This window comes from Aptenodytes forsteri, unplaced genomic scaffold, assembly GCF_000699145.1.
Source record: "Aptenodytes forsteri isolate BGI_AS27 unplaced genomic scaffold, ASM69914v1 Scaffold164, whole genome shotgun sequence".
In the NCBI taxonomy this organism is placed as follows: Eukaryota; Metazoa; Chordata; class Aves; order Sphenisciformes; family Spheniscidae; genus Aptenodytes; species Aptenodytes forsteri.
In genome coordinates this window covers 535896-555533 of record NW_008795527.1, presented here as the reverse complement: position 1 = coordinate 555533, position 19638 = coordinate 535896, and the positions used below count along the sequence as shown (strand labels likewise).

The 19638-nt window shown below is 35.1% G+C and overlaps 1 protein-coding gene across 4 annotated transcripts in view; it reads left to right on the top strand.

The window, feature by feature from the left end:
- TAX1BP1 (Tax1 binding protein 1) overlaps positions 1 to 19638 on the top strand; it is a 69878-nt gene that overhangs the window by 39330 nt on the left and 10910 nt on the right. For 2 of the 4 annotated variants that reach the window (XM_009282015.1, XM_009282016.2), the window contains exons 8-16: positions 188 to 373; positions 2669 to 2896; positions 4230 to 4376; positions 5628 to 5721; positions 6914 to 7032; positions 8480 to 8605; positions 10510 to 10581; positions 16492 to 16666; positions 17020 to 17168. In XM_009282015.1, the coding sequence (XP_009280290.1) occupies positions 188 to 373; positions 2669 to 2896; positions 4230 to 4376; positions 5628 to 5721; positions 6914 to 7032; positions 8480 to 8605; positions 10510 to 10581; positions 16492 to 16666; positions 17020 to 17168 (1296 nt within the window). The remainder of the gene's footprint in view (positions 1 to 187; positions 374 to 2668; positions 2897 to 4229; positions 4377 to 5627; positions 5722 to 6913; positions 7033 to 8479; positions 8606 to 10509; positions 10582 to 16491; positions 16667 to 17019; positions 17169 to 19638) is intronic. The other 2 variants (XM_009282017.1, XM_009282018.1) reach the window with 2 other exon arrangements.

Below are 19638 nucleotides of genomic sequence, written 5' to 3'. Positions count from 1 at the left end.
TGAAAGAATTCCAGCCAGAAAATTTGTGCTGGAGGGCAGTGATCTTATCAAATGTTTAAATTTTCTCTTTACCTGTTCTAATCTGTCTCAGAGATGAGTTAGAATTTAGTGAACACTTAAATGGACAGGTGGACAGTAGTTTTCATAACGTGGAAGAAGAGTTTGACATTTTTTAGCATCATTACAGATACACTTGAAGAATACAGAAATAGAAAACACCAAACTAGTAAAAGAAATCCAGACGTTTAAGAATTTGGATGCAAACAAAGAAAACATGATATCGTATTATAAAGAGGAGGTTGGCAGATTACAGCTATTTATAGCTGAAAAAGAGAATATGAAGAAAGCTTTTTTGCTCTCCTCATCAAACAAGGTAAGCATTACTGATATAACTGGCCTGGTTTAAACATATCTAAGGCTGTATGTGTTTGACAAGAGAAAGGAAGAAGTTGAAGATATCACCAGGGTATAGGCTGAGAGGCAAGAGGATTATGGTGTTCTCAGTAGATGCAGAAAATAAGCAAAAGAGTGAATTCAGTTTTAGTTTTGCACATTCTGAGCTTGTTGAAGTGTCTCACATAATGAACTGTGAGATGAACTATGTGTGAAAAAGTAAGTTGTGAGTTCAGTAAAAGTGGTGTTCTGCTCTGAGTTGCTTTTAACTTCGTGAAAAGGAAGGAGATTGAGGAAAAGAGAAAAGTTAAGAATGTAGGTATGTTGAGACAGCAGAGGGTGATGGAGGAGAAAAGAGGAAACTTCAAAAGATGTGCTGAAGGACTTGTTAGGTGAATGTACTGTCGAGGTACAATGATGTAAAACCTGAGAAAGGATGGGATACCGTATCAATGGACTAAATTGACTGAGAACTCAACAATAAGAGTGCCAGTAGGACTTCTAAGGAAGAGGTGATTGTTGCTACACAGTGTGGTAGCATTGTGGTTAGCTAGCAGTGCTGAAGAACTGGTATCTATGCTGTCTGAAGTAACCCCACCTGGACCATGGACTAGTTTTAGTGTGGTACTATGGATAGAATACCCATTAGGTGTTTGTTCCTGATGTACATCTTCCTGTTTCGTTTCATCCAAAAGCAATGCAGTTTCTGTGCCCTGAGACTGTTCCATCCTGTGATCTACAGTGTGATAGGTAATAGTGGAATTGACTGGGAGTTCTGCTTCACAGATGTGCTCTTAATCCAAGCTAGAGAGTTAATTTAGACACAGCCTTTGAGGCCAGCATGGAAAAGTCAGATTATGCGGGTGACTTTATCTTGTGTATCTTGCCAGTCTTCTCACAGAAGAAGCAATCTAGATCTTGAAAGAATAGAAATTGCATTAAAGTAATGTGTAATTTATGTAAGTAAATAATGTAAATGTAAAATAAGGTAATAAAGTAATTTATGAATGTAAAATTTAAGTAGAAAAGTAGTGCTGTTGAGAATGGAAATAGCAAGAGGACAAAAAGAACACACTATCTTGTTTTAAGTTACAGCTTATCTTGTTTTAGTCATTTGACTGCTCTGCAGTTCTGTTTCTGAATGTGTTAAACTACTACTGTATTTTACTTTGAAGTGAAAACATGTAGGGGGTGCGTGTGTGCCAGTACTGAAGCAACCAAACATTTATGTCATTTATTAATCTTGAAGTGCTTGTGACGTTTCTGGTGGGTTCATTAACATTTTTGTTTTATGCTATGAAACTGCAGATATTTACTGAGATATTTAACTGATGCATCATGTGCTGTAAAAATAGCTAAGGGACAGGACTTTAGGGCATTTCCTAGTCCATCCATCTTCATAAATGTATTCAAAATATATTAGTATTCCTCTGGACTTGCTATGCTAAGTGATTATTCAAAAATTAATGAATAATGGACTAGAGGTACCTGAATTTATGTCTAGACTCAAGAATATGAGATTAATATGCCTTCAGGAAGCCCAGAGGCTGCGAGTAGCTTATAGTAGCTCTGAATTATTGTTTTCTTTTTTTTGTGATGCTGGGCTTTTCTGAGGAATGAGAGGCCAGTAGTGCATCTTGGTCAGTTGGCCCTTGGGCTGCCCTGTGGGGATGCAGCAGTGCTGAGGGTCTTAGTGCTGCATGCTGCAGCTTGCTCTTCATTACTTTTTATTCTCAGTTCCTTCTGAAAAGCTTGTTATGCAAGATCTTGGGAAATGGAGCTGTGAGAAAAACATCCCAAAGCAGCTTTACAGTGTCTTGCGTCAACCAATTGTAGGCATTGTAAGACCTCTTACTCTGTTGTTACCTGCAGTGTCTTACTGTGGGATGAACTTTCGTTTTGAAGCTGGATGGCCATTTGTGCCCATTAAGAGTTCTGTGGTGATAAGAACAAGATGTTCTGGAAAACAGAAAGACACTTTTTGGTGTATGTTTAAAACTAAAGCTGAAAATACAACAAAAATCCAGCATGCATGAAATAATAATATTTAACTTTGTCTTTATGTCATAGTGAAATATGTTTGCACACCGTTTTTAGCAAAGAAGGCAAATGGGGAAAATGGTACTTGTGTACTACCTTCTTGATTTAGTGATTTTGCTAAAGCCGTCGGGAAAACTTGATTTTTCTTTCAAATGTTTCTAATCCCTATACCAACCTTTACTTAAGCTCTGAATTAAAAAATAATGGATTCTGTTCTCTCTCTTCTCTTTCCCAGGAGGATGCAAGTATTTTAAAAGAACAGCTTCGGAAAGCTGAAGATCAGATTCAGGCTAGCAAACAAGAAGCTGTCCTAATGTCAAAAGAGCTGAGTGATGTAGTAAATGTGCGAGATAAGACGATGGCAGATCTTCACAGTGCACGTCTGGAAAATGAAAAATTGAAAAAGCAGCTTGCTGATGCTTTAGCCGAACTTAAAAAAATCACGGCTTTGAAAAATGAACAGGTAAATCATCAGTATTTAGTACTGAAGTTTATCTGTATTTATGAAACCTGTCAGAGCTAGCTTTGCTAAAGTTGGGGGAATAAAATGTGTTTCTGGATGATTAGTGCAAATTATTATCAAATTCTCTTCCGGCACTCAAGATACTACCTTAATCAGCTAACATGCACTTGATTTTGGAAGGTTGGTAAGAAAGGTTTCTGCTACTACTTACAGCAATTCCCCTCCACCCCCAGATTATTTTCACAAAATAATATGGTATACATCTATATTATTTTGAATCCTCTCCCTTTCTTAATTCTTTGATGTGAGCTACAGTAGCATTAAAAATTCATTCAAATAAGAAAATTGATAGAAACTTTTTTTTTATAATGTTCTTTCCTCATTGATGGATTCTCTTTTGATTCTTAGGAGTCCTCCAATATTTGTGGTCAAAGTTAATTTGCTTTAGTATTTATAAGTATAAAAATATTAATGTAATGGAAACTGTTTTGACTTTCTTCGTCTTGGATAAAAATCTAGTGAGCTAATATAAGTTTCATCATTCTGACTTAAGTGAGCTTTGTACCGGATCTTCTGTGACTGCAACAGTATTGGATTAATATGCTGGTAGGATTACTGTAATGTAGCAGTTTGGAAAAAAATATATTGAGCTGAACAGTAAATAAAATAGTGCAGTAAATACGAAGTGAAGAGTACAACCCTCAAAAGAACTATATATTTAGAATATCCAACAATTACATGTTTTTTCTAAGAATTTCAGTTATATACAATGTTTTTGAAATGCATCCTGAAAGAAGTAGCAGATCATCTGAATGACTCAAATTACCAGAAAGTACCTGAATACGGCATATATCCAGTTGGTAAATGTAGTTTGCTTAGCTTGTGTATCAGTGTTACAGCTCAACTGAACCACTTCCAGTAGAAACATAGTGAGTGTGATGGAATATAGTTGTGGTCTGTCCATTTCTGCCACGTGGCTATACTTGTCTATAAGACAGCCAGAACACCTTCTGGAAGGTGTTCAGACTTTTGATATATATTGAGACTTCTGGTATACATTAATCAGCCCATAGAATAAGAATCCTGTACCTTCCTCTGGTATTAATACCAGTGCCTGTTTACTCCCTCAGGGTGTCCTGCTTGGAATGAGGTTCAGCACAGATGCTGCCTCTGTGCTCCACTACTTTATTCCTTTCCTTCCTGCAAAGAAAATAGGAACTTCTTCTGTACTTGCATAGAGCATTATGCTTTCTTTAATTGAAAAAAGGCTTTTTGGGAAATAGTGGTATTTGAACAAAAGAGAGAACAGTTTTTCTCTAAATTTTTTTTTAAGGAAACTTCAAACACAGTAGAGCAGGAACTACGCAGAGAAGTTGAAGATCTGAAGCTTCGTCTGCAAATGGCTGCTGACCATTACAAGGAAAAATTCAAAGAATGTCAAAAACTTCAAAAACAAGTAAACAAGTTTACAGAACAGGCAGTAAGTAGAATGGGAGAAATTGCACTTGCATTTTGTAACTTTTCAGCAACTATTTAATTTCCTTCTGCAAAAACCAGTGCTTTTAAAAAGGATTAAGCCATGCAGTAAGCAATGACTCTTTAATTTACCATTTTCTTTCATAAACCTAGATTAGTTCTATGATTCTCTTTAGATAGTTGTCGAAACCAAGCGCAGGATTTATAGTAACTGGTGTATGTAGAAAGCTAACAGAGTTTGGATGAACCTATAAGCATAACATTGTTCAACGAAGAATTTTGAAACTGAAGCAGGGAAAAATCCATAATTACTACCTGTATTCAGTACCACCACCACCACAAAAAGCCAAACCCAAAAGTGGGGGAAATGGAGAACTCGGAGGAGGATTTCAAAGTGAACTGGGGAGAAAGTTTCCACAACACAGTATATAGTTGTATTCCATATGTGTTTTGTATTCTTATCACTCTTCTAAGCTTTGTTCCATAAATAAATGAGGCTTTTGCAATGATGATGTGAGTCTTATGCCACCTGGTAACTGAACCCGTTAGCGAATTTCAAACAGATTTGAGAGCAGAGTTCTTCAGAATTTTGTGAAAATTAGTGACCGAGTCGGAGAGGAGCTCAAATGGGGAAAAGGCGTATGAGCAATGGAAGATGTACAGATGTGAATTCTTAAGAAAAACAGACTTAAGTATTTCTGCTGTCCACAGAACAAAGGGGGTAGTTACCCAGCTTTGATCTACAGATTACTTTAAAATGTTGTCTTCTCATCCAGAAGGTCAATGGTGAATGAGGTGTCATATCAGAATGCCTGTGGCTTTTCCTTAAAAATCTTCCACATCTTTGGCATGTTGTGCATCTGATAATAAACACCAAATTTCACTACTTTAACACTGGAAGTCCAAGATTCATTAGTAATACACACTCCATTTTCTAATGGAATATTAGATTTAAGTTGATGGATTTAAGTGTAATTGATTCTCTAGAAAATGAATTTTTTCCCTAATAATTTGCGTAGAAATTACTGTTTCTAGGGAAAAAGAAATTTATGATTTTTATAATCTTGCATTATAGTCTGAGGCAATTTCAGTGTTAGCAGAATTAAATGTGTTTGCATATTTATTATTACCTCCTGTTTTAATGAGCAATTCTGTCTAGCCCAGTTTTGGAGGAGATGATAGTGCAAGATACACGTTACTTTGTGCTTTGGCTTTCATTTAATTAAATACCAAAACAAAATTTCTTTTCACAAAGAAAATTGCCGGGCATCAACAGAAACTGAAAGATGCGTCTAACATTGAGACAGCTACTGCCGTCGTTACAGACAAAAAGTTGTCTGCATCTCCAGGTATCAACAGCTTTGTCTATTTCTATCAGCCTGAAAGTGTTGTCTATGTGAAGTAGTCCCTAATAGTATGTATAGTATAAAGTAGGTGGACTTGTTATGTTTTAGCTAAAGCAATGATTAGAAATGGGAAAATTCATCTAAAAATCTTGTGTCTTTTTCAGGTGGCAACATTTATAAATATCTTCATGTATCTTTTCAAAACAGTTCAGCTGATATTTGCTAATGTCAGTAGGACTGAACTCTTGAATTTCTGCTTGATAGTTAACACAGAGCTGCTTTTGCCAAGCTAATAAACAATTCATTAAAAAAAAAATCCTCCCCAAATTTGCAAATTGTATACAATAGCATGGTAATTTTGCAGTCCTGTTATAATGACTATCCACTGTAGCATTCTACTGTAAAATCAAATCCACTGAAAGGTTCTGATTATGTGATGGCAAGGTCAAGTCTATAGACTATTCTCATGATTTATAGGCAGTAGTGGTTTATTAGAAAATGTTTAACTAGGTTATAATTTTTATGAACTATTAAGTTCTTGCAAAACTAATCTTCTAAAACATAAACATATAATAGCTTAAAACTAAGCCTGGTTTATTATTCAATTTAAATTGATAAATGCCAGTAAATGCTGACTAATTTTGTTTGTGTTACTTTATAATTCACACATTCTTTCTTTCTATAGAGACTATTGGTTGTAATTTCTGTCAGTTTCCTTCTGTCTTAAGTAAATACAAGTGTTTCCTAAAACAAATAAAATCCCAGCAAGCTCAGTTATAGTATGTGATGGGATGAAGTAGATTGCTGAGGCACTTCATGTTTTTACGGAAGAATAATCTAGCATGATGTCATAATGTATATATTCTGGTGTTTAGTTTCTTGGGAGTTAAGGGAAGAGATGTCTGGTTTTTTTTTTTTCTTTTTTCCCCACATTGACCTTTGTAGTATGTTTGTGTATATTTATGTTCATCTTCAGTATGTGAGAGAACTGAACATAGACATGCTGGTATGACTGCTGATCTTACGTATCACTAGCCACATGGTACTGATTGTCTCTGGTTTAACTATTTGCTTGGGTAACATGGAGCACTCTGTTCTTGATGCACTGTCAAATTTGGCCTGTCATCTCTCTTACACAAACTTTATTTATGGAACAAAAAAATCAATATTCTTGTCTTTTCTTCAATGTTCACAGTTAGCCCCATTTCATCTGATATAGTTTCGGAATTCACGGTAAAGGAGCAAGTACGTGAAATGAATAAAGAAATTGCTGAGAAAACAGAGAAGTATAAGAAATGCAAGCAAATGTTGGCAGTAAGTAAATGGCTGCTTCGGAAAGCTGAACAGAAAGTAGCTATAGGTGCTAAGTCTTAAAACCACAAAGCCTACCCAGCTGAGTTGCCTTGCTTGTTTGTGTGATATACCGTGATTATGGTAGAAATCTTAACATTAGAAAACACATTTTTTTTTTATTAAGTCAGCTCTCGATTACCTGTGGTGTTGAGAGAGACCAGACAAGGACCCCTCAGGATAATGCAGATGCAGTAAAACAAATGAACAAAACTACTACTACTTCTATGCTTAAAAGTTTTGAATACCTTTTTTTTGCATTGTATTTTAAGTATAATAGCTTTTATAAATCAAATACAGCTATATATACATGTTGCTATTAAGCCAGCTGATGTCTGGAAAAAATATAGCTGTGTTTATCTGATAACGCTGTTCAAGTGTAAGAACTCCCTCCAAATCTGACTGTCCTGGGCTTTTACAGTGTTTTGATGTCCAAGTGGGTGCTGCCTACTAGCTTGGGCTCAGTCATACATAAAGGCATTTATATGCTTCTCTGGACCAAAGCTGGCACCAATAGTGCTGTAGCCACAATAGGAACGCCCTTCAAATATTAATACCTGTCAGTCCTAACTTGATTCTCATTTAACCAGTTTGGATGTATGTATGACAATGGAGTATTGCATCAGTGATGCTGGTGAAAAGTTGACTGTTGTAGAGTTGTTTAAAAAAAAAAAAAGCTTTCTGGGTGTTGTCTTGTCTCTGTTCATTTGTTTGCTTGTTTGGGGATTAAAAAAAATAACATTGATCAACATTATGAAGTCAGAACAGTTAGAATTAAGATTAGAATTAAAAACTTGGAATTTTCCTCTACTTCAATATGTTTTGTTCTCAAATAGTCATAATACGTTCACAGACTGCCGTGAACTCATCTTACCTTGTTTCTCTTACTTATCACAAGGAGATTATTCTATTTTAATCTGCTCTCCAGGATGTAACAACTGTCACGTAATTCTGCTCATTACCCTGTCTATGGAGAGCCTGCGTTAGCTTCTGCTGGCTATTTCTTCTATAGTGATGCTTGAGAAAGCTTTGCCTTTGACCTTCTGGATGAAAGATATTTAGGTTGTAAAAGTTGCATGGGGAAAGGTTTTGTATTGAAGTGAGACACTTGAAAGGATAATCATGATTACAGTGTAGTATTAGGATACAAAAACCCTTGAAACTGAAGCTAAAGAGGAGTATCAGCTTGTTGAAAACTCAGGCAAGAAAAAACATGTGTTGAACATCATTTGTGCAGTGTTCAGTGGTCCTGTCCTCTTCAAAGTCTTGAGTCAGGCTTGATTTCTTGGGAAAGCCATTTGTAAATGGTCTTGTTCTAAAAGCATGGAGTTACACAGTGTCATTGTTGGGGGTGGGAGGGGAAATCTCTTAAAATTGTAAATATTTCATGCTACGGTATAAACTACTTTAGGATGAGAAGATGAAATGCAGTGTTTATGCTGATGAACTAGCTAAACTGGAGCTGAAGTGGAAAGAACAAGTGAAAATCAATGAGAGTATAAAATTACAACTAGCAGCAATGGAGGACCAGTATAAAGTAAGTTACAGATTTTTCTTTATGGCAGTGAATGGTATCCTGTTCTTAGTTGCTCATTTCTAATAGCTCAAGTAATGAACAGTTTTAATGGGGAAAAACACTAAATGTATTTTTGCTGTAAATAGAAAATCTGTTTTCCACTTGTAGAAACAACATAGTCTTGTAATGCTTCTTTTAAAGTAAGACAGACCTGCTAAGTATACTACCAAATGGCTATCAGTCTTTTAATGCTGTGGATTTAGGCAAACCTCTAAATGACGTTAATCTTGTATTATAGGGGGAAAAAAGGGGTAGAGAGTTCTGATTTCCTGTTGCTTACTATAATACTAGCAGGAATATTGATTGGCGTATTTGTCTAAAATCTTCCTATTACATGCTGCGTTACCAGTGTAGTAATGTCTAATGCATTTTATCTGAATTAACTAGAGAGATACAAGATGAGTGATATATTGTTTTTAAAATCATCATGAAAGAATTACTTTAATTTGGAGGATCTCAGCTACAGTCTTAGTAGAGTGATGTAACACATGCACCAGAAAGTCAAGCAAAATGGGCAGCTTTAGCTTACACGGGGCTTTAATCTTTGAGGTTATGTAATAGTAATACACATGTTTAAGTGGCTTTCTAGGCCAACAAGAACAAGGTAAGAACAACAGATGTCCATAAGACCAGCTTTTATGTTTGTTTTCAGTCTCATGGTGATAGTGTGGTTGACAGGATAGAATACTCTGCCCATTTTTGCCCATTGTGATGAATAGGGATTAAGTTGAACTGTGACTGTATCAGTTCTAGTAGGAACCCCCTCCCATTAGAAATTACAGCACTTTTTATTTATAAAACACTGAATTACTCTACAGCTCATTTCAGCACTCTGTAGGCTGTGCTGTCCTTTTTTGATGCTTTTCAAAGCTCTAATTTCAATTTTATAAAATGTATAACTCTTTCACATTTAATTAATTTTATTAATTAGCAGTGATTGGTTGCCACGCATATTTTAATGTAAAATAAGTTTGTTTTTAACTTCTCAACAGCAGGAGTAATAAATAATTGGTTCCAAAATTGAAAGCATTTTGACTATAACTCAAAACTTGTTAACATTCAGGAGGGTGCAGGTGGGGGAGAAAAAGTGAGCTTTTCTTCCCAGTCAGTAGATTTCTCTCTGACCTGAACTAGGAGAGGGAATTTCGGAATTACAAAAAATTGATATGTAACTGAGCAGAGCATTGAGCTTATCCTGGGAAAACAAGTGGAGAGGCAGTCTCCAAAGTAACCAGAATCCAAATAAAATAGTCCTTTGTAGACGAAGGGTATTTAAATAATCATTTTGAAGCAAGGAGGAAGCCTGGAAGAATTGCATAATGTGTCAGTTGCATCTCCTCCCAGAGCATGCAGCAGAGACACAAGGTAGGTGTTTGTGAAACAAATTTAGTGTCTTTGAGGTAAGAGGAGGTTTTGGTTCTCTCAGTTCTGTGGTGGGACATAAGAGCTGGAGAGAAGTGAATGAAACAAATCACTGAAATGCTTGCCAATGGATTCCTTTAGAAATAACGAGATGAGGCTTGCAAACCTGCAACTGTTTCTGGGCAGTGGCGTCCCTCCTGCCATTAGTATTACTGACGCTATTCCTGGTTTTTTAACCTAGGATATTATCATTCCACAACTGTTCTCTGAAAACTGGCAAGAAAAGGCTGCTAATGTACTCCTGTTATCCAGTAGATAAGCTTAGGGAGAATTGTTGGTTTTGATTTGTACTAGTACTAGATGTTGCATGTAACTGTAGTAGACAAAATAATTTCCATCTGAAAGATGAACTTAATCACTGAACTTTACGTTTTCACGATATGACATGCAGGGAAATAGTTTCTGTTCACTAATACAGGAACCTTAAACTTCTTTTCATATAGGTTCAGCTGGCGGAAAAAGAGAGACGAATAAAGGAGCTGGCATCACAGTTGGAACTCTTTACCAGTGAGAAGGTATTGTCAGAATTCCTGTTAAATTTTGTAAATTAACACTGGTGAGGCTCTTTGGTTTGAGGAATTGCAATTTATTTTTCAGTTGTTAAGTGAGAATTTGTTTACTCTTTAAACATGCTTTTCCATATTTGGATATTTTGCCAAAATGAATTAGCATTTTAAAATACAAATTCTGTTAGTACTAATATATTTTTTTTAAATGTGTACACCATAGTATACCAACATGCCAAAACTGACTCAGCCTTTGAAAATTATTTCAAATATTTGAAAATTAATGTACACCATAGTATACCAACATGCCAAAACTGACTCAGCCTTTGAAAATTATTTCAAATAAATTTGAAAATTTATTGTTCTGTAATAGTGTTCTAGAATATTTTCTACATAGAATCTAACAAAAACATTACAGTATCAAAAATTATTTCTTTGTTCCTGTCTAGAATGATATTCCATCCAGGATCTAAAAAATAATTATTTCAGTAATCTGATAGGGATTACTCTGTGTAAATTAATAATCTGAAATTGCAGCTAGCTATACAGTTGACAGAACATAGGAATTCCTACAAGTCTCTGTCCTATATTCCTTTCTCATCTCAGCAGCATCACTGTTTTTTCTACAAGTTTTCAGTGGACTTCCAGCCTCCTTCCTGCTTTACTCCTCTGTATCTCTTTGAAAGAGGTTCAGCCCTGTTGTGTCTAGAGGCTGATACCAGCTTAGTGCATGTGCTGCTTGGCCAAATAGAAAAGATTATTATTGAGCTCATGCTGCAGCCTTTCTGTCCTCTAAGGGAGCATCAGTTAACAAAACTTCCAGGAATTTCATTTCTTTGAGACAGACTCTCTCCCTGATACTTTCAGGACTTACTGGCTGACAGGCAGCACAATTAGTAAACCTTACTCCCTTTGGAATCCTGGTGTAGGACATGAATGGTGCATACCTAGCTTGACAGTTTATTTTTTTCCGTCACCGGTTAGGATTATTTTTGCTCTTATCCAGTGTTGTCCTATAACTAGAAATGTAGACATTTCAACAGTATAATCTCCAGGTTTTTCATGATGTGTGCATACAACCAAATCCTTTTGACATCTGCAGTTCTCTTATTGACTGCTTGTAATAATAAGAGCAGCTTGACATGTGACAGTAGTGACTTTGGTAAACTACAACTGGAAAAATATCTTTATCAGAAAAGAAAGATACACAAACAATACTCTGATTTTTAAATATATGATGGAAAATGGACTGCTACTTTTAGGAGTTCACTGTTGAATAAAATTCATTACCATTACTGTTAAACCAGACATTCTGAAATATTAATGCTAATGTTGTAATGTTGGAAGTACCTCTAAGGTGTTTTATGACAATTAATCAAAGCTAGGTTTTACTGAAAACTGAAATTACATTCAGATAGTATTGCATGATATTATGGAACAGTTAGGATTGTTCCGATTACTTAAAAAATCCAGTGTGAACAGATACTTAGTAAAAACAGGGATTTGCATACTGATGAATTGAAATTAGTTTTATTTCAGATTAAGCTAGTTAAGTGTTTTGTAAAATTCTGGATTCTCAAGTAGTAGGTATTTAAAATATTTTTTTTTTTAAACCAAAGACAACTGTAATAATAATGTATGGAGCTTATAAAAGCTTGGAACTTTGTCTACCAAATTTATAGATATTTACATTACAAAGAAGAATCAAAGTGCCTTGCTAGACTGGAACCATGATTTAAAAGGTTAAGCACAGTATAGTAAACAGCTTTTCAATTTATACTCCATTATCAGTGCTTGTTTATAAATGTCACCAAACATAGCATGCTAAAAATGTTCATTTGCTGTCTTTTCAAACCTATAAAATTACTTAGTTTCTATTTTATTTACATACTTATATAGCCTTTGATTTTTTTCTTTTTTTTTTTTTAAATTAATCAGTCTACCCTAGCTGTCCAACTTCTGGCTGAGGCTATTTTACAGCACCTTTTTACAGTCACTTTGATCTACAGTTTGTTTTAATCTTGTGATGCTAAAATTAAAGTATTAATGCCACTGCCTCTCATTCTAAACTGCTTCCATGTTGCAGAAGAAATTGATTGTAAAAAGGAAAATCTTAATTTCACTGATAATTAATTGTTCCTGCTTTGTATTGAGTAAAGATTAATTGTTTAGATATTACATGCTCACTAAAACTTCACGATGTAAACCTAACCATTTAACCCTAACCATTTCAATCATATATGCAATTTAGTCTATAAATCTAAAGTAACGCTAGCATAGTTTTCTATCATATCTACAGGAGGGTATTTTACTTGGAGGGTGTTAGGCAGAAATTGTGTTGTCCTGTATTAGAAGGTTTTTCTAAAAGAAAATAAACACTACTGTTTTTACGGCCAGTGCTCCAAAAAGATAACTTTCTGGTAAGCTGCCTTACCATTTGTAGATACTACTTTTTTCCTGTTTGAAAATGACTTTATGATGTTGCTGTTGGAGTCCAAACCCTTTGTCTGAAACCTGATAGTACGTCAATAACAATAAATGTATAATCTCTCTCTTTTTTCATGTGAGTGGTGTTTTGTTTTCAGAGTAGTTATTGCTACTTGATTTTGCATTTTTGTATTCTAGCGTTTCAGCTGAAGTTTACGTCTTTAAGAAAAATATGCTGAGTTGTTCCTTTTAATAACTGAAACATTTTGCTTCTCATGTAGTTAAATCGCTAATTGAAGTCTTGGTTTTAAGTTTCAATTCCAAGTCTTTTGGGGAAAACGCACACTTCTGTCTTTGAGGTTTTTGTTAACATTACATTAGCAAATATTAAACCCAGAGAATCCAGAAAAAAATGCTAATCAGAAAGAACAAAATGACTGGAAAGCATGTCTGTCTTAACAGTCTCTATTTTTTAATTATTATTTTCACTTTTACATCTCAGAATTTTTTGCTTGGTTCTGAATTGTAAATGGCGTATTTCTTTGGATATTCTTGGCATATGTGCTCTCTTTCCCTTAGCCAATTTTATTGAATGGAAGGATGAGAGACTTTGGATGAATTACAGCTGATGCACTGACCACACTTAAGTCACTTTAATTACTGTCTTAGAGCGTATATATTGGCTTAGAGTTTTAATGGTTTATAAGTTATAAAAAACCTTTAGTAGTTTATAATAATTACTATCTCTATGGATTATATGCAAGAATCTAGAATTTTAAGTATGTTAGTTTTTTGAAGAGTTCTGTTTAAGCTTCTCTGAAAGAATTGCCTTTCTGATACAAATATTTAAACAACAGAATTAAATAAAGCAGGCCATTTAAGCTCCTCAATAAATTCAACAATTTTATATTTTGGATGAAAACACTGAATTTTGGAAGTAAGCTACATACATACCCTTGCTAAACTGTAAGTATACGTATATATAAAGTAGGTGAGGATATAAAGGAGGAGGAAGAAGAATGAATTAGAACTTTGCTCATTAAGTTCATAGAGGGCAAATTACTTTTCACAGGATGTGTAATAACTTTTTGGAATTTGTGTATGAAAATACAGCTTCTCCTGGATTTAAAATCCACTCATTTGTAATTAGACAGTAGTACAAGTACAGTTTTGTTTCATATGATGCTTGTAGTATAAATATTACTTGAAATAAGTAACCTCGTCTGGATTACCTTTTGTGAAAAATAGCACTAATTACTATTTGTTAATATAAATAGAAAATACCAACCTTGAGTAATAGTTTTCCTTCCATGAATTGATTGCCTGAATGTTATAAAAAATAGAGAATTAATCCGTCAGTCTAGTAGTTAGTGCTGAGTTTACATATATATTCAGGGGCCTTTGCATGATTGCTAGTGGTGTGACCACCATACCTAGGTTATAGTCCAGAATGATAGAGCAAATTGTCTCCAATCTGACCCACTTTTAAATTTTTGTTATCCCAGTGTTTACCTAAATCCTGTTGATGTAAGGTATCTGTAATGTGGTCTCCTCCAGCTGTCCATCAAGTTAAAAATCTTGCCTGGAATTTCGATAGAATTATCACACTTGCTGTAGCCCATTCTGGCCTTGACGGGAGAAACCTTTTCTCACTTGTTTCCATTCAGAAAGTGTTGTAGGATACACAGCGTTTTCCTAGTCCATTGTTTTGACTGTCAGCCTCCACTGCATTTATCAGGACTTACTTGTTAGGCTTTCAGGATCGTTTCCAGATCTTTCCTGACCTACCATTCTCTGTCTTCTTTCCTTCCCTGTTCAAATATTGTGAATTGATCTGTGAGACCATGCTTTGTCATTTTTCTGTTACATTTTCAAATGTGCGTACTTATGTGCTTTTTTCCATGCTATTTTGTTATGTTTTGGAGAGAGATTTCCACTGAGTAACAATATTTTCTTCAGGGTGCTCCTGCAAACTAGCCTTTCCCTCATGCCCACTAAGAAGCTGACAACTTCAGGCTATTGATGTAGAAACCACTGCTTAATATGTTGACTTGTCTCATTACTTTATTGTTCTCTTTTTTCCCCATCTCACTTTGATATACATTTAGACTGTAATTTTTTTATTCAGTACAGTCTGTCTTTTTTGAATGTAAGAACAAAAAGGTACCAACTGGGTGGTTAAGTCCGCTTTACAGTGCAGCTCAAAAGTGTTCTCATATCTTCAGTCATTGCAAGCCACAAACCACTTCTCTACATTGTAGATAGTACTGTATATTAATTGTAAAAAACAAACATCCCTTTTTCTTTCTGCTCACAGAAAGAAGAAACATGCAAAAATTTCAGCTGTGTTAGCAGTGACTAGGACAAGGGAGTTTTTGGCTTAACTTGGTATAATGGTAGTAGAAATATTTTGACATAATATTAACAAATAAAAAAACCGCTAATAATTACAAGTGGAACATAATCACCAAGCAGAATCACAAACAAGGACAAAATTGTTCCAAGTGGATTAATATATTTCATCACATATTTAAAAAATCGATTTTTAAAGGAACTGAGAACAAGGAAAAGTAATGGATCTTTGCCTCTGTAGGTATAGTTTTAGGTGAATATGTTTGATAGGATCTCTGCATTTGAACAAAGTAATTCTCTTCCAGTTTTAAACACAGCTACATCTAACACATCTACAAATAATGTACAGAGATGTGCACATGTGACTGTGTATGCAAGTAAGGGTTACTTTAAGGAAGTTACATTGTAGAAAACACATGAGACTGCTTCTAAATTCTCCCTGCTGGTTTCTTTCCCAGTGTGCGTGTGCATGTGAAGGACATTGAGCAAAGGTTGGTTCTAACATTTGTCATTTCCTACTGAAAGTGACAGCCTTGAGCTCAGCTTAGCTAATGTTAAGTTACACTTCATGTAGGTCAGCGTTCTGCTGTTAGATATCAGAAGGGATCCAGTGCAATGTACTTAATAGTTCTTAAAATATCTGCCACTCATGAATTCATAGGTAATTATGTCAAGTACGTACATGTATGTACTTCATATACTAAAATGGTGCATTCTTGAATAGTATGGTATGATATGAAAAAAAGAGTTACTTTATTTTTAATTGTAATTTTGGAAGACTTTTCTCACTGCACATTATCTTTAGTTGTTATTGTTAATCTACCCATTCTTTACCTATTTAACTGATTTTTCTTCGTTTAAAAAGGAGGCAGATATTTCTTGAAAAATGTGGCAGTTCTGTTTATGTAATTTGAATTAACTGATGACAAAATGAGAAAAAAAGTCTTTAAAATATCTTCTTTGTATTTTCTTCATTGACTATTTTTGGTGTGTATGGTATATTTGGCACTAGAGCAAGATGAAAAGACAGTGGGAAGGTTAGCAGATTTGTTTTTAAAAACAAATCTAAATATTTCATGAAATTTCAAACTTTGCTAGGACTCCATAGGTTAATTACATTTTAAACTTTGCATTATTTAGGAACTTGGCAGGACACCAGGAAATCAAGCTGGAAGGGTGATGGAAGGACAGATTTCACAACAGACATTACATTTTCGCAACCCGTATTCGGAGGAAAATGGACCGGTTCCTGCAGTGCCAAGCAGACTACCAGTATTGCAATATGGAAACCCTTATGCAATACAGGAAAGAAGAGGTAAGTGAATTCCGCCCCCAATCCCCCTCCCCCCCAATATAATTTCTCTCTCACTGTTTCAAAAGCAATGGCTCATTTAATGCAGGTTAAGTACCACAATCTTTATACTGGTGTACAGAGCCTTTATTGATTGAGAATTCAATAAAGTGCCTTTATTTTACTGATGAGAATCAATAAGGTAAACAAAGTTTTAAAGGAACACCTTTTGAAAAAGGTGATTTCTCTTCTATTGCTTTACATTGTCTAAACTGAAAATGTGTTCAAGTCTTGATTTTTAAATGTAAGGTAGCACATCTGTAATCTCAAAACACAAACTCTACTGAACAAAGATGCTCTAATTAATTTTTCTTCAGATGGAGCAGATGGCGCTTTTAATCCTGATGAGATCCAAAGACCACCTGTTAGAACTTCCTTTTGGGAGCTAGAAGATGATGTAGTGTGTAGTCAGCCTTCACGCAATCTTAGTCGGCCTGACGGCTTAGAAGATCCTGAGGATAGCAATGCAAGTTACCTTTTTAATTATTTTTTTTCCCTTGATATGTTTACTAATGAGTAATCACGAGTTGCACATAGGTTTTCAGTATCTGATAAGTCTGATTTATTGTTATGTAAATCTGGAATTGACTTTTCTTTTCCCTGAAAAATGTTTTCAGTGAATTTTGCTTGCTTTGAAGGAGAAAACTCTGCACATCAATTGATGAAAATATACTTGTTCCCCCAGTCTCTTGAGTTACTGACAGCTTGTTTTGGTATTAGGACAGTAGCTTCTTAATCTTTTTAAATACTAAAGTAGAAAAATTCAGGTAATCTCAACTCATTCTGATTTTTCTCTCCGGCACGGTAGAATGAGGGCTCAAAATGTAGCCATATCTTACTCATTTTGTACTCTGTATATAGGAACTAAATTATAACAGAAGAAATTAAAATATAAAGGATTCTGATACCAGTATTTTCAGTTAAATGCTGAAGGAAAACTTGTATCGCATTAGATACTTCATTCTAATGTATTAATCTTATGTTCTGTCTTTTGCAAATCTGCATTTACTAATTGCCATTTTGAATGTTTTTTGCTGTTAGACGTATTTGGAAGAGCTAGTTGACTGTTATCTAAAGCTGATTAAACTGAAAGTGACAGATTCTCACTGATTTCTTTTTTAGGGCTTTGTTTTAAGTGGAAACTGGCTAGCTTTTCTTTTTAATACAGTTAACTTGCATGTTCTGCTATAAAAAATGGTTTTAGTAAATTGGCTTCTGTAATAAACTGGACTGTATGTCTTCATTTGAACAGGAACAGACTTACTACTCTTTCTTATTCTAAGTACTCTTGCACCTTCAAAAATATTAAACAAGAAATACCTTTCTGCAAAGTACTGTGCTCTTTGCAAGTACAGTAGTATCATGACCTGTTTTGCATTTAGTCTAGTTTGCCACATTTAATTGCTATTAACCTTTGCAGAAACTGATCAGTGTTCAGACAGGCATGATTTTAGCCCTGGTGCTCAGCACCTATAATGGAGAAAAATGTATTTCTCCCTCCTACCTTTTGCCCCCAATGTCCATTACTGTGAATAATTAGAGAAACTGTCAAACTTTTGCAGCCTGTTCAAGATCTAGAATGTGAGCTTAATGCTGTTGCCCACCTTTACTTCACATTTTGCATATTTAATCTGGTCATTCTTGATGTAGATATTACATATGACAAGCTCTTCTCTTCTTTAGTCATCTGCTTCAGTTTAATTAGCAGGGTGTTCTTTCTGATCTGTGTGCTTTGCCCTCTTGCAAACCTGAGAGAAACAGTGCTAGAGTCTTGTGCTCATTTGCTGACACAGCTTGGATTTTTGTAATGAGATGGACTATAACAGGCTTAAATAAAGTTCAGCTTGAGAAAAGGTGCCTTTAAATCACATAATTTATATCTTTATTTTTTTACTTTCAAATTAGAATCAGTTGCTTGCTCCTCCCAAAAATAGACTGTATGTGTAGTGTACAAATTTACATGGAAATGAGTTGTTGCAAGAATCTTTCTGGAGAGACTTAGTAATATGCCAAAGATAAAACAGTATTCATTAGTATTAATTAATTAGAAATAAAGTATTAATGCAGTATTTAAAGAAATAACCAGGGAAAACTTCCATATATGTAGGTAATTCATAATAAAGGAGAGCCTGTCGTTTTCTTTTAGCAGAAGAAACAGCAAATATAAGATGATAAATATGAAGAGATTACCATTTGTTGTACTGGTTTTTAAAATAAGCTGTTTAAGATGTAATTCTGTGTATTTTTAAACCCGTAAGATGTAGAGCCTTTTGTTGGAGGAGGATTCCCTCCCAGAAGAAAAGGATTGGTAGTCTTGCTGCTTTGTTTAAAATATTACTGTTGTATGGACTTCTGTCATCTTCCTCTCCACATTCCTATTACTACAAGTTATTTTAGTTTAAGAACTTGAGGGTGTTGTAGTCACTTTCACCATTTCATGGCTGTTTTGGTGGTGGTTTACCTATGATGATGAACATGTATTTATCTAAGATGACAGATCTTTGAGGCCCTGGGCCAATATTCATAGAATAGAATCGTTTAGATTGGAAAAGACCTTTAAGATCATTAAGTCCAACCGTTAACCTAGCACAGCCAAGTCCACCACTAAACCATGTCCCTAAGCACCACGTCTACACATCTTTTAAATACCTCCAGGGATGGTGACTCAACCACTTCCCTGCGCAGCCTGTTCCAATGCTTGACAACCCTTTCGGTGAAGAAATTTTTCCTAATATCCAATCTAAACCTCCCCTGGTGCAACTTGAGGCTGTTTCCTCTTGTCCTATTGCTTGTTACTTGGGAGAAGAGACTGACACCCACCTCGCTACAACCTCCTTTCAGGTAGTGGTAGAGAGAGATGAGGTCTCCCCTCAGCCTCCTTTTCTCCAGGCTAAACAACCCCAGTTCCCTCAGCCGCTCCTCAGAAGACTTGTTCT